The sequence below is a fragment of the Dermacentor silvarum genome, chromosome 9 (assembly GCF_013339745.2).
Source record: "Dermacentor silvarum isolate Dsil-2018 chromosome 9, BIME_Dsil_1.4, whole genome shotgun sequence".
NCBI classification, from domain to species: Eukaryota; Metazoa; Arthropoda; class Arachnida; order Ixodida; family Ixodidae; genus Dermacentor; species Dermacentor silvarum.
In genome coordinates, this window is record NC_051162.1 from 106,183,776 (window position 1) to 106,199,826 (window position 16,051).

A 16,051-nucleotide genomic window follows, 5' to 3' on the forward strand; every position below is an offset into this window, starting at 1 on the left:
GAAACATAAGCAGGGTAATATCAGCAATTTCGATTACATAGTAAAAGCAGCGGAAGAATTCTATACTGACCAGTACAGTGCCCAGAGCGGCCAAGCTACTTTCATTCGAAGTAGTGATGAACAGGATACAGAGGCTCCTTCTATAACTAGCGATGAAGCTAGACGGGCCTTGAAAGACATGACAAGGAGAAAAGCTGCAGGAGAAGATGGAATAACAGTCAATTTAATCGAAGATGGAGGAGATATCATGCTTGAAAAGTTTGCGGCCATACGCAATGCCTCACGACTTCAAGTGTACCAGATAGCTGGAAGAACGCCAACATTATACTAATCCATAAGAAGGGAGACGTTAAAGAATTAAAGAATTATAGGCCCATTGGCTTGCTTTCAGTATTGTAGAAAATATTACCTGGCAGTTTCAAATAAAATCAGGGCAGCACTTGACTTCAGCCAACCAAGAGAACAGGCTGGCTTCAGGAAGATATTCTACGATGGAACATATCCATGTAATCAATCAGGTAATCCAGAAATTTGCGGACTACAATCAACCTCTCTATATGGCTTTCATAGATTATGAAAAGGCATTTGATTCAGTAGAAATACCAGCAGTCATAGAGGCATTGCGTAATCAAGGAGTACAGGAGGCATACGTAAATATCTTGGCAAATATCTTCAAGGATTACATAGCTACCTTGGTTATCCACAAGAAAAGTAGAAAGCTACCTATCAAGTAAAGGTTCAGGCAAGGAGACACAATCTCTCCTATGCTATTCACTGCATGCTTAGAAGTATTCAAGCTCGTAGACTCGGACGGCTTAGGAGTGAGGATGAACGGCGTATATCTCAGTAACCTTCGGTTTGCAGATGACATTGTCCTATTTAGCAACAATGGTTGAGGACCTTAACCAAGAAAGTATAAGAGTGGGGTGGAAGATTAATATGCAGAAGACGAAGGTAATGTTCAATAGCCTGGCAAGGGAACAAGAATTCAGGATCGCCATTCAGCCTCTAGAGTCTGTAAAGGTGTAGGTTTATCTAGGTCAAATACTCATAGATAACCCTGATAACGAGGACGAAATTTACAGAAGAATAAAATTGGGTTGGAGTACATACGACAGACACTACCAAATCTGACTGGGAGCTTACCACTGTCATTGAAAAGAAAAGTGTACAATCATTGCGTTCTACCGGTGCTAACATACGAGGCAGAAACTTGCAGGTTAACAAAGAAGCTGGAGAACAAGTTAAGGACCGCACAAAGAGCGATGGGACGAAAAATGATAGACCTTATGTTAAGAGACAGGAAGAGTAGTGGTGTGGATCAGAGAGCAAATAGGGATAAACGATATTCTAGTTCACATTAAGAGGGGAAAATTGGAGCTGGGCAGGCCATGTAATGCGTAGGATGGATAACCGGTGTACCATTAGAGTTGCAGAATGGATACCAAGAGAAGGGGCGCGCAATTAAAGAAATTAATTAAGTTATGGGGTTTTACGTGCCAAAACCACGATCTGATTATGAGGCACTCCGTAGTAGGGTACGCCGGAAATTTAGACCACCTGGGGTTCTTTAACACGCACCTAAATCTAAATAGTCATCGCCAGCATCTAAGTAGCCATCGCGAGCGCAGTCGAGGACGGCAGAAAACTAGGTTCGGTGATGAAGTTAGAAAATTTGCAGACGCAAGTTGAAATGAGCTAGCGCAAGACAGGAGTAATTGGAGATCGCAGGGAGAGGCCTGCGTCCTGCAGTGGACATAAATGTAGGTTGATGATGATGATGATGCTCTACGAAGTCATCGCCAGCGTTTTCCAGAATTTATTATTTATTGATCCATTATCGATTAGCTATTGAATGGTTATCCATTGGCTTTCGATGGCTGACTAAACTTCAGTAGTCGCAACCATGCTTAGCTAGGCTTAGCCAGGCTCAGCTTCGCTAGTTTACTGGGGTATGTACCATTGCGCTTGGACCCTTTGTGTACAACCGCCAGGATCGGCCCATATTTTTGGTGCACGACCAACGGAATAACGGCCGGCTTAAACAGCTTCGCTCTTGAAAAACGTGGCAGCTTGCACTAGTGGTGCAAGGCTGGAGTAAACAGTGGAGCTAATGATCGACCTAGCTTCTTCCTGGTTTTACTAGGCTTGGTTAAGTTTTGCAAGGAAATGCTAAGTGCTGCTAGGTACGGTAATCCGAATCGGCTCGCCACCGACGTGCAGATTCTCGCTTGGCCGCGCGACGCGCTTTAAGATGAGCGGCTTCGGGTGCCCAGATCTTTGGTCGTACCATGTCAAGGCTACATGTACTCTCCAGTGTCAACGAGAGTTCTGCTGCCGTCGCGGCTCCTCCGAGCTTCATCTCCAGGGTGACGTCACGGCCAAGCTGCGCCTCCACACTTGCCGGGGCGCGGCTGGTCGAAACCTCCCTAGCCGCCGCCAAAGGCGCTTGCTGCAGTCACGGACACGAGGCGCGTTCGGCGCGAACGCGAGGAAACGGGGAAACGCGAAGGGCGTCGGCAGCAGCTCTGCGCGTTGCCTCATTGGTGCTGCTACAATTTCTTTCTCTCTCTCTCTCTCTCTCTCTCATTTTCTCTTTCTTTCCCCCGAGCACAGCGTACGCCGCGCGCATGCTCTCCTTCCCTCTCCTTAACGTCCCATTTCAAGGCAACATGGGCACGGCACGGAGAGGAGGCGAAGTGCACGCCGCTCCGCGAGGTGGTTGCTTTAAAGACGGTCGGTTTAAAGAGCTCGGTCGGTTTTAAACGGTCGGTTTAAAGAGCTCCGCTGTTAAACAAATCCATCTGGAAGTGCGTCTCGAGCCCATGTCAATTGTTAGAGCTTTCTGCCCATAGGTGCGTATTGCGGAACCGTTAACAGCAGTGACAGGTGGCGTGGTGTGGATTCATCGACGTTCCTCCAGCGTGGGAGGAATAACGGACACTTTAGCACCACTGTGGATGAGATATCGGATCTTTGTCACATGGTCGGTGGCGTGGAATGAGCGGCTTTATTTCGGGCCTATAACACAGGCCTCCTTCTGTGCCTGGCCCGAACGTTTCCCGCAAATGGACAAGGCTGACGGCACTGGCGAGCACGTGCTCCGTGGCGGTGGTGGTAGCAACACACCTTGCGAGAAAGACTTGGCGACCTGTTGCGGGTGCGACTGTGGCGTTGGTGTTGTCACTCGCAGCGTGTTTGTTCTAGTTTGTGTAAATTTAACTCGGCGGTCTGCTGCTGTATACTTTGCGGTTGAGTTGCTCGTTAGCGTCAAGAAGGCGGCCCAAGCGGTCGTCACGGTCCCGTGTTTCGTATGACGAAACGCGTTGTTTCTCGACGGCAGATAGCATGAGGGCGCCGACAATACAACGTATCGGTAGTGTATAACATCAAGAAGGTTGGCAATGAACTCACGCCTCTCAACTAGTCAGCATTTGCGTACACATATGAGTGGCCAGTTTGGACATGCTCCAAAAACTATAGCAGATGTTTGAAACACGACAATTACAACTTCTTTTCTTTCTCAATATCGCTTTCACATAGCCTCCCACGTTTGTGCAAACAACAATTATCGAAAGAGTTTATCGCGGCGCGATTATGATCCCGTCATACTATGCACGTGCGTGCAACTTCATACGCGCAGGCGCGTCTGCACCGTGCCATGCGTGCCTGGACGTGCGCCTTATGCATCTCATTATGTAAAATCATGCACGCGAACATGAAGAGAGTGAAATAAACATACAAAATGGCAAAAGACCTTCGCAAGAGACTAATTTAAAAGGCACACAGAGGATTAGAATCGCTGACTTGAACGTTCGCGAGATGTTCTTGAACGTTCTTAACTTGAACGCTCACGAGAATGTTCACGAGAGGTACATACAAGAACGTGCCTTATTTCTTGTGCATTACAATGTCTCCTAAGAAATAAGAAACCGTATGGCGCACGATACTGACAGTGATGAGTATTTAGTTTCAATATAAAATGTGTTAAATGTGTATTTAAAGAAAAGAGAAATTCTGATGTGTATGCCTGTGCATGCCTGCCTACGTAATGAGTGCATGCTTCTGTTTAAGTGATGAGCGTGTCAGTTTTTGGCAGCTCGGTATGAAACTTTGTCCTTTCTGACACTGTGGCATCAGGGCCTACCTCGTAAGAAAAACAGGATACTGCTAAGACTGTTCACGAAGAAAGTGCCACTTTAGCTAGTGCCACTTTTCAACTACGATTCACGAAACCACCAGCCCAAGGACCAGCTCACTGGATTTGTGCTTTCTGATTTGACAGGCACTGTGCTAGGCACTGAGAATTTAGGAAGTCCCGGTTAGTCGACAGAATGAGCCGCAGCTGAGCCTATTACGCAAATTGGCATTAGGGCAGATACGCAGTTTCACGGGTGACACAGCTAAAAAGGGGCCACGTGACCAAGCCGGAGAGGAGAGGAAAAGAAAAGCTTAACAGGGGGAAAGGGGTTGGAGTGACCCCTTTCAACCAGTAAGAAGGCTGTTAGAGGGTCCAGATGAAAAGGAGAAGGGGGAGGGGGTTGACGTAAGTCGCGCCGTCCAATACTCGCATTAGAGGGGGAGAGCGGGAGGCGCGCCAACCAATAGCGGTGTAGGAAAAAACTGGTAACCGGAGGAGTGGGGTGCGAGAGGAGTTCGCGTTAGCGTTGGTTGTATACACGGAGTTTTGGTGAAGGATTATTGTGTTGGAACGTCGTTAGCAAAAGCGTGAGGAACGTGCTAGGAACTCCGTCGGCCGTGGACGCCGACGCGTCCCATCCCACGCAAGTAGCGCCGTTCGGGCCAGCCAAGCAGCTGCAAATGGAACTGTGGCTCGGTCGCTCGCTACCATTGCAGCCGGCGGCCTGACGCGGGATTCGGGCTAATACAGCTTCGCTGTTCAACCCTGTTCACGGAGTGGAAGAGGCGGTGATTTTTTAATAATTTAAAGCCTGACGTTTTCCTAATCTCCGATGATGCAAAAAAATAATTATTCTTGATTAGAATACAAATGCGACAGTGAAATGTCGTAGAAGGTTTGTAATGTTCAATCAATATTACTTAAAATAAACATGTTTAAAAAACGATGGCCCAAAGAAGAAATGGCAATACCACCCGAGAGCGATAAAATGCAATTAGTACGCGTTACGAAGAAAAATTTTCATGGCCCTAAACGACAGAGAAAATGCGGCAATACGCATGCCTCTCGGCCGCCATTGCATATGGCCGCTCAAAACCGTAATTCGCGCGGATCGTTGCACCACAAATTGTCGCGTAAAATCTCTGCAATGGCGGGCCAGCGCACCCTGACGCAACGTCAAATTGGCGTTTACGAAACGACCCTTCCTGTGATGCTCCTCAGAACATATTCCTTCAGCCAATCAGCAAGCTGACAGGGCGGTTATCTAAATTCGCGAAATTACAAGTGCATTGCACGAGCTTCTGCACGCTACCACTCACTTACTTTTTGAAGCGCTAACACCGCAATATAGCTGCCAAGGAACAGAAAAAGGTGTTACTGAATCAAATTTGCCGCTCCACGTCACGTTTTGTCATCATGATGAAAGCGCAAAATTGCATTTTGCAAAACTTTCGCTTTGCGACACCACTTTCAAAATACGTGACATCTCGACAGCTAATCATAGAGTCAACATGACGGATAATGGCGGCCGTGTAGCCACATGCGTGTCGAGCATAGAGCCCCCAAACAATCAACACGCAGATAGGCCCCGGAAAGAAGGAGGGGAGGCGTCAGATGTTGCTGTCTTGCCGAGGCCAGTTGCGGGGCGTCATGATCCCTGCTTGTGTTTTTCATTCCTCCGTGGCACTAATATGTTCGCGCGAAATCTACATCACTGCATTGCCAACAATTAATCAAACTACGCTTCACAAAAGCACTGATGAAAGTTAGCGTCGTAGGAATATGAGAATGGTATGAGGACAAATTTGATGACGACGACTATATCACGCTGACACCGCGATGATTGTGTGACAACGAATACGTGATTACTGCGTGATGACGTTGGCTTGGTGAGGATGGCATGAGGAGAGTCGGATAAGAAAGACCGATTGACGATGCTACAAAGACTACGATGACATCATGACTACGAGCACATGCCTATTGGCCACAGCTATTAGACAACTTGGGAGCCTGGGCCGGCGATAAGACGTGACTACGATGGGGTGACGCAAGTGAGATCAAGAAGCAGGAATGGCGACAACGGAACCGCCACAACGGCATCACTACCACGAGCACATACCTAGTGGGCCAAGCTGGTAGGCAGCTTGGGCCATCGGTTTGGTGTAATAGGATAAATAGATAGACAGACAGATAGATAGAGAGATAGATAGATAGATAGATAGATAGATAGATAGATAGATAGATAGATAGATAGATAGATAGATAGATAGATAGATACATACATACATACATACATACATACATACATACATACATACATACATACATACATACATACATACACAGACAGACAGACGGACGGACGGACGGACGGACGGACGGACGGACGGACGGACGGACGGACGGACGGACGGACGGACGGACGGACGGACGGACGGACGGACGGACGGACGGACGGACGGACGGACGGACGGACGGACGGACAGACGGACGGACAGACGGACGGACAGACAGACAGACAGACAGACAGACAGACGGACAGACAGACAGACAGACAGACGGACGGACAGACAGACAGACAGACAGACAGACAGACAGACAGACAGACAGACAGACAGACAGACAGACAGACAGACAGACAGACAGACAGACAGACAGACAGACAGACAGACAGACAGACAGACAGACAGACAGACAGACAGACAGACAGACAGACAGACAGACAGACAGACAGACAGACAGACAGACAGACAGACAGACAGACAGACAGACAGACAGACAGACAGACAGACAGACAGACAGACAGACAGACAGACAGACAGACAGACAGACAGACAGACAGACAGACAGACAGACAGACAGACAGACAGACAGACAGACAGACAGACAGACAGACAGACAGACAGACAGACAGACAGACAGACAGACAGACAGAAGACAGACAGACAGACAGACTGACAGACAGACCGACAAGACAGCAGACAGACCAGACAGACAGACAGACGACAGAACAGACAGACAAGACAGACAGACAGACAGACAGACAGACAGACAGACAGACAGACAGACAGATAGATAGGCTCAAAACGACCGAAATAGTCAAATATGCTATTCGCGCTAAAGCTCTTGTGTGATAATAGGCACATCTGTTGCAGTCAACGGCAGAAGACCCGTTTACGCTAGACTTCGTGAGCACACAGCCAACAGCAATTTTCATTGCTGGTCATCGTTTTAATGGTTGTTTGCAGACGCTATGTTGCTGCCTATTATTCCTGCCAGCGTCGGAAAACGCCTCAAGTGCTGCATGACTGGTCATCTCCAGCCGCTCACCGTCCCTGTGGAACCGTCCTTTCGTGTTGGATTAGACCTCCTCGGCCCCCTTCCCACGTGATCGTCTGGGAACAAAGGGGTAGCCGTTGCAACTGATTCCACTACCCGATACGCCATCACACGGGCTCTCCAGACTAGTTGCGCCACTGACGCCGCAGACTTTCTCTTGCATGACATTATCTTCCTTCATGGTGCCTCGAGGCAACTGCTTACTGACCGTGGTCGTAACTTCCTGTCGAAAGTTATCGCCGGCATTGTGCGTTCCTGCTCCACTCTACACAAGCTGACCACCTCATACCGTCCTCACACCAATGGACTGAAGGAGCAGTTAAGCCGTACCCTCGCAGATATACTTTCCGTCTATGTTTCCAACTGGGACATTGTCCTTCCTTACGTCACACTTGCCTGCAATTCTTCTCGGCACGACACCACCGCATTTTCTCCATTTTATCTACTGTACGGTCGGGAACCGACCTTGCCCCTTGATACTGAAACTCCACCTGCTGCGACCTCAACAAGCGAGTATGCGCGCGATGCCATCGCCCTCACCGACCATGCACGCCAGCTTGCCCCTTCTCAACTGACGGCCTCGGACATCACTGAGCAGCGTCTGTACAACACCCGCAACCGTGACATACAGTTTTCGTCTGGTACGCTCGTGCTCCTGTTGCCGCCCTCTCTTCACGTCGGACTTTCAGAGAAGCTCCTTTCGCGATACACGGAGCCCTACCGCGTGCTGCGCCAGGTGACACCAGTGGCGTACGAAATTGGTCCTGTCAATTTGATCTCACCCTCTACTCTGGCATCCACTAATGTCGTGCACGTCAGTAGGCTCAAGGCCTACTGCACTGCTTCCGAACCCGTCCTTTAGTTGCTCCGGGACGGCGTTTTTGCCGCCGGGGGTAGTGCTACGGACCAGTATTTACGATGACAAAGAGGCTAGTAGTGTGAAGACAACGACGACGATGACGATTAGAGGGCAGCGCCGGCTGTTGCCTCTTGGCCAAGTGCGGCGTATTTGTTTGTAAATATACTTGTATATGGCTTCGCGTCCGCGTCCTCTTACGTAACAATATTTTTAGCCTCAATCATGGGCTGATCCCGGAGATATTGCAGTCTAAGTACATGCGCTGATCCCAACGATGGACCTGGTACCGGTGCTTCCGGTGGTATCCCCGCACCACCACACAATAGCCGTACCACCATCACTGTGCGCTAGTACCGACGGTGAGGGAAGCGTTCGTGCATTGTGCCGTCATCACAGCTAAAGTTTTGAAACGCCCTCGCTTAGACGCTGCCCTGTAGTCTGAGCCTGCGGGCTCAGACTTACTCAGAATAAATTATATGGCTCGTACCTCCCATTCTCAATCCCAATTCACTTCCGAAGACTTCGTATTTCATCGAATTGAACTGGAGTTTGAATCGCCTTCAAATTTATTTTATCTTCTCTTGTCTCACACGCAGGTTCCCGAAGCTCTCTCTTTATTACTGCGCATCCTTTTGCGAAGCACAGCGAATGTTCTCATCCAAGGACAGATTTGTTCAGCGCATTTCCTTGCTTAAAGCTGGCGATTGTAGGCAAAAAGAAGGCGTGAAGCAGTGGTTAGGGTGCTTGATTTGAAGACACATGAGCAATGGTTCCCGGTCTGACGCCACCTTAGTACCTTGAGTAAATGCCACAACTAGCGCCATTTGCATTTTCCAAACGCTGTTAAGGCTGTCGTTATGGCCTAGTGGGTGCGGTGTTCAGCACCCGATCAAAAGGAAAAGCAATAAATTAATTAACCTCTGTGGTTTTGCTTCCCCAAAACCATGACCTCATTATGAGGCACGCAGTATATTGAGGCGCTCTGGAATAATTTTGACCAATTGAGGTTCTTTAACTTTCACCCAACACAGGGTACACAGTCATTTTTTGCATTTCGCCTCTGAAAGCAGCTCAAAGCCACGGGGGATAAGTGCATAAAAGAAGTTTTTGTACGGAGTTTTGGGCTGTGGTAAGTATTAGCAGGTGATCAAAAATCTGATAGTGCCTTCAACTACGGCGTATCTCATAACCCCAGTGTTATTTTGAGACGATCACTATTATCAATTAGTCGAAACTTATCCACCGTGTTCGGGTGTGAAAATGCGTCCGCAGTAATATTAACATTTTAGTTCCGTATACATGGGGAGTGGCTAAACGGAGAAGCCACGTATAGGCTGCTCGAATGTCCCTTAGCCCCCTCTTACCTGTCGACGTAGCAGTGAATCTGGGGACTGTACAGGCTGTGCGGTGGAGTAGTTCAGAAGCGGTCACTCTAAAAACAAGAAACAATTCACGAGTGGCTACATATACAACCAGAAAAAGTGACAACATTGTTACTGGAAACAGAAAAATAAACCTAGTCTGTAGTAAAAAAGACTTGATCCCTCGAAAAAATTTTGAAGCAAACACATAATGTGCTGGTTTTAATAGCAGAGAAGCGACTTCAGGGTTGAACACGCTGAAGGAACCAGCAGCAACAAAGTATCATAGGTTCGAAGAAACAGGAACGTGTTGCCAGTAAGCGTACTACCTGTCATAGCACAGCTTCTTGGTTGAATTGTTGAAAAGCATATCGATGAAGTATTGAAGGATCAGCTTTGCAGGTTGAACAGCCGCCACAGTGATGATTCTTTGGATATAGAAACACGTAAAGTGAAAAACTTGCTTATTTCCTCAAAGTTGTGCCATTGGGGTATTCCTAAATATAATGATGTAGCTATATCACGTACTTATAAGTACATAAGTACAATACCTTGCTAAATAATAACAATACGTTATTAGCCGAGCCTCCAACACGTGGAATGTGGGACACACGAATAATGTCGTGATGCTAAAGTGCACACGGATGTAAAAAAGAGAAAAAAGAAATATGGTCGGTAAGAGAGATGTAAAATTTCAAGGAATTGCTAGGGGCGTGGAAAATAAAAACGTACTTCTTTCACGTTTTTTTTTCAGAAAAATACGAAAAATTGAAAAAAAGAGGATAGCGCACAGAGGTATGAAAAACCCCTCACATTTATTTCTTTAACACTGAAAATAATATGCTTGTTACATTATTTCCTCACAAAAGTCCCAGCAGAGCTTCCGGGCTCAACATCTTGGTACGATTTCACATCAAAGCGTCAACACCGACATTTTGTATCAATCGGTGTCAGATTCATTTGTCAAACACGTCACAGTGCAGTAGACGAATATTTCTGAATATTGAGGTTCGAGTGCACGTACACAAGCTTTTGCACGCGATCCTCTGCGAGTCTGTTGCGTAGCGTGGTGTGCGCATTTCCAAACTCGCACCAGTTTCTTTCTCATGCCGCTGAAGAAGAGGGAATCTGCAGTACGCGACAGGCGAGGGTGCTCAAGGGTTGGTTGAAGCAAACTTCTTGCTACCACCTGGATGAATCTAAGTGCTTCCCAGACTCCCAAACTCGCTTTGAACAAATTCACTTGCAGGTTCTCAATTCCGTGAGGTTACTCGTTTTTTTTTTCAATTTTATCCTGGTTGCAAAAAACAACAAAAAAAAAAGCGGTTCTTTGTTTTATCCAACCGCGTACATCTATAGTCCCTCACGTAAATCAAGAATATGAAGTTTAGAGATGCCAAGCGTACAGTTTCGTAGAAGTGTTATGGAGGCTTACTTTTACTCAAGAATACCTGCCAAGCAAGGTGGGAAAAATTATTACCCTGTGCGACATAAGTATTTAATGTTATTGTGCTCTTGGCGAAACGCAAACAGAGGAGCGGTGGAAGAAAGCGGAGGCAGGTAGTCACTCTGGTACCTCTGCAGGCATCGATACCACCAACTAAACGGCTCCTGATTTTCCTGATCGAGTATCACCATCAATATGAATATTTGCGAGTGTAATGTTTTTTTAAAGACGATAGGCCTTCTCGGGCTACCTAAACGCGAAAAACTTTGTCTGTCTGTCTGTCTGTCTGTCACTCGATTCAACCGCCCGGCCACAACCAACCAAGCTATTAGCCCTGGTGGCACAGGGTCATACACGTCAACATTATACAGCGCAACGGAAACCTCAGGCCTATTTGAGGCAAAATATATTTACATAACCATGCTCCGCAGCCTTCATTTATTTACGAATACACATTGGACTGTTTTTTATGTTAGTAAATGAAAAATGTTTTTTATGTTAGTAAATGAAAAATAAACGCGTTATAAATGGTATCGAAGAGACGCTACGCGTTAAAAACAAACCGACTGAAGCCGCCGCTCTGTAGCCGGCTTTAAGCCAACAGTAATAAAGGTCCCAACAGATGGCGCAAGAACAGGGCAAACTCAAGAAATTTGAATTGAATTCAGCAAAACCTCCATTGCATCCATCATAGGAGGAGTGAGAGGGGAGGGGAAGAACGTGAGGGGTGGGAGGGAGGAGAACAGACGGTGTTACGTGTCAGAGGTGGCAGAAGTCTATCGTATTTCTACGTCATTTGCAGCGAAGCAAGCAGATATGCGGCCAATTTTTTTTCACAGTTTGTTTCTGAGGACCAAGAAGCTCCTAAACCGTGCGCTCCACTGACCTGCATGGGGCTTATCGCTTACATAAAAGCTCTGATTAACCATCATTATTCACAACATGTCTGGGAAAATTCGACACTCATTAACATGGAAAATTTTCATGGTCGCCTTGATTAATCTGCTCAAGTTTATAAATTATGGCAGAACAATATTTAAGGAGTCACTTTTCTGCAATTTTTCTAGCCTTCAGAACTTCAAGCTTTGGCTACATATTTTGATATTGTTCGTGGCAGATATTTATTGCGTCTTGTGCGAAAGTTACAGGGTGGGAGGAATAGGCTGCATGTGAGGTGGAATCTTTAAGGTTTCTGGCAGCGGTTCTTCCTCCCCGACATCTAGGTCCTCGTCGAACAATGGGCGACTTAGTCCGCGCCCTACGATGCCAACTGCAGTTGGAAGTGTTGGTGGGCCACGCTGGTTTGAAACCGTGACACCTAAGCGACCGGGTTCGCTGCCAAGGGGTGGCGCAAGCAGGGGGTATGACGACACACCAAGTGAAGGAGGTGCCATGGCTGTAATTGCGGCTTCTCCACCCGGACGTGTTCCGGCAACGTTCAGACCATAGCCGATGCGACCGGGCAAGTACGTACCGTCGTGACGGGGACCAGGAACGCCCAACGTTACTGTTTCACCACCAACAGACGGCGGAAGCTGCGGAAGTGGCAATATACTCGACGAAGGAGATGCCGTGGCGGTAATTGCTGTTGCACTCTCCAGCCGTGTTCCGGCAGTGTGCAAACCCAGGCTACCAGGTCGCGCTGTATCTTGAGGGTACCTTAATAGACTGGGTAAGGAAGGCGTCGTAGAGACGATTGTGGCTGCACCCTCTTGACGTCTTACAAGAACCTCTGAGCCGTGCCCTCCGGTGTTCACTGAAGGTGTGCCCAGAGTTTCAATCAAAACAGCGGGAGGGCGATTGGACGTTGTGCCAGTTACAGTTGTACGTTCTCGCGCTATCCCTTCAAGTTCCAAACGGTTACCCGCGCTACCCTGACGCAATCTCAGGTAAATCGTTGGCAGGTGGCATCCCGTACCGCCAGCTGTGGTTTGACAACCGGTCGTTCTACTAATACCGGTAGATGTATGTCCAGAGATTCCAGGTCTATCTGGGGGGAACAGGACGGTAGGTGCACGGACGCCACCACCTGTATACTCGATCTCGTTTCTTCCGGTTATCGTCGTTTCCGGCCTAATGAATCGGGAGCACTCATCTTTAGTCAGGCAAGTTTTAGCGCCGTTTTGCAAGAATTCGTAGTAGCCCTCCTGGCACACGCAGCTGCCAGTGTAGCAGCGGGTGATGCAATTTCTGCCGGCCACACTATTGACGCAACTGGGCGCGCAGCTGGACGTGCACTGCTGGTATTTCGAATGAGCAGGACATTGTGGCGAGCATCTTTGGACCTTGACGCACCTTGTCCTGTCCTTTGAGTCTCTGCATCAAAAAAAAAATGACAGGAATAAAGGTTAGTCTTTCATACTGAACGCAACGGGGGATGTGTTTGCTCACTGGGGTAGCATTAAATACTAGAATGTGTTGAAGAATAGTTGCAGACTATGCACTATACAGGCCTTCCACCTGACATTAGTGTTTCATCTTGAAATGAAAAATAACAAGAAGATGAGGACGCGCGGTTGAATTCACAAGGGCAGCTTGTGGAGTGCCGTATGAACGATAGACGAAAAGGGGAGTGTAGAGGAAGCTTATAGGATGAGAAGCAATTCCTATATTAGAAGATATTTGTGAACCGTCCGCTTTGAATTCTTTGCACACTACATTGACGTTGTTATTGAAGTGTGATTAAGTCAACTTCCTCCAGTGGAGGTATTGCTACTACAAAGTTAGTGTTTGCCAACGTTTCAAACGCAGATGCTATTTAGGCCTCTGCGTGAATATAACAGCGTTTTGTGTTTCTTAACTTCGTAACCCTTTTCTTTTTGCTGTGAGCGCTTGACAGTGTTAAACTATATGGTCAAGTGCACAGTGTGCATGGCGCATACGTATAGGCGAGCGAGGGTATGGAAGACGGGTGGATATTAAGCAGGAGCAACTTCTCTGCACCATTAAGGTGCAATTTGGGAGTTCTGATATAGCCAGATGCAGGGCCTTTAAACTGACTGCACCCAGTCAGTATGAACATACGTCAAACGTCAAGGGCCGTGAGGAGGAGTGCACTAGAATTATCAGAAATGACAGGCGACCTACAGGCCTTTACTTACGCAAAAACACTGCTAGCACTCTCTATGTACACTTCAATGGAGTATACCACCACTTAGGGCGGTGTATTTGCTTGCCCGGAAAATCAATGGAGGCGTAGTAACAGGTAAAATTTACTGAGCGAGCACTATAGTTGCGCGTTTCAGTAAGAGCACATAAAATATTGTCAATATTTATTATTTCATCTTTGGGCTTGACCATATAGTGTTGTAGAGCACCACTTCTGGGCTATGCCCTCAAACGGTCTATTTGTAATGTTTTATAGAAAAGACCGGAAATCTAAGTTCATGAAGTACCTCCTACTTTGAAGTATTCAATCTACGGATCACCGCTCCTCTGGGTGCTTTGTTTTAGGAACTGCTTTGCATTTACCAGGTGCCTTTTTCTTAATGAGTAATATTTAGGAGATGTTGGAGATTTCAGGCCGCACAGGCTACTATTTTTCTAATAGAGCAAATATATACTAAATATGTCGTAACAAGCCGGCATTTAATTAAATGAAATATATCAACAAAAGAGCCATACAGTCAGGTGACGCAAATACACTGAAAGAATTCACCACACACAGAACTTGAAAAAAGAAGTTGAACGTGGTCACCTCATATGAATATGGAAGAGACAACTCACACCAAATTAGACCTGAAAGTCACCTCACGCAATCAATGCAAATCGCAACACATGTCATATAAGACACCTGCTGACAGCTGTCATAATCAAAATAAAGAAAAAACGAGCTCAGGTCACCAGCATTCGGATGGTTATTGGCAAATAAAGGAATAGAAACTCAAATGAATACTTTCCAGTAATATTACTCTCTACCAAAAATCTTCAATAGGTAGAAGTGCTCGCCTTTCTACATATATATTCGTGATGGTTCTAGGATCTATTTCATGGTTGCGGGCCTGAGGTCTATTGCCATGAAGGTGCGTATCAGATAGGGCCTTTTAGTATCATATCGCGATCATTCTTGCCTTGGTTGCCGCAGCCTCTTTTTACCATACGCTCTAACACGCGAACTCATTTGCGTTTACAACAGAACGTTCTTACGCTACAGTGGAAATTGGTAGTGAATGTGCGTCGACTCACAGCACCCAGCCAGGAGGGCAGTCACACCCGGGACTGCAGTTCGTGCGGCAGGTTTGGGCAATGGGTTGGTTGCAGCGCGGAGGGCAGCCGGACGCACAGAGGTTCCAGTCCTTCTGCGGTCGGCACTTGCACTTGGTGCACTGTCTCACGGTGACGCACTCGTCCCAGGAGTTGCGGACGTAACCCCGTTTGCAGACGCAACTACGGCGTCTCGTGAGTACGTCACGAGGCGTCACGTGGGGCCGGCAGAACCTGTCTCGCCGGGCATGACCTTTCACTCTGTCTTCGTTCGGGCCGCATTCCGAAGAATTGCAGTCTGCGGATGGTATGTTTAGAGTGATGGTTAGAGGTAATGGTACGTTAGAATGAAGTAGTACCAGTAACAAAGTAAAGTAGCATTTCGCTCTGCCTGATGTCTTTTTGGCAAGTTACTGCCACTTTTCTGTATGAGGTACGTCTGTTTCTAGTCCAAACCTCTACCATTCTACGTGGGAATGCTCCAAGCCACCCGGTCTATCTAGAATACCCAACGCCTCCCCATCCCAGTGGGAAGCCGCTCTTTTCAGCACAGCCTTGGACGACCAGCGATGCCTGATCGACCGGGCCAGCCGGATAGCAGCAGCGAATGGGGCCCTGAACTTAGGGCTCCACGCTCTGGGACCTCATTAGAAAACAATAAATAAAGTTTTCTACTGCTACCAATACTAGTTTCTTGCCTT

The 16,051-nt window shown here is 47.3% G+C and overlaps 1 protein-coding gene across 1 annotated transcript in view; it reads right to left on the bottom strand.

Annotated features, from left to right (window-relative positions):
* Positions 1–11,571: 11,571 nt before the first annotated feature.
* The window catches only part of LOC125939880 (uncharacterized), a 6,226-nt gene continuing 1,746 nt past the window's right edge, over positions 11,572–16,051 (bottom strand). The window contains exons 2-3 of the mRNA XM_049655387.1: positions 15,333–15,648; positions 11,572–13,463 (exon numbers count right to left, since the gene is read on the bottom strand). Coding sequence (XP_049511344.1) covers positions 12,290–13,463; positions 15,333–15,648 — 1,490 coding nt within the window. The 3' untranslated portion in view covers positions 11,572–12,289. The remainder of the gene's footprint in view (positions 13,464–15,332; positions 15,649–16,051) is intronic.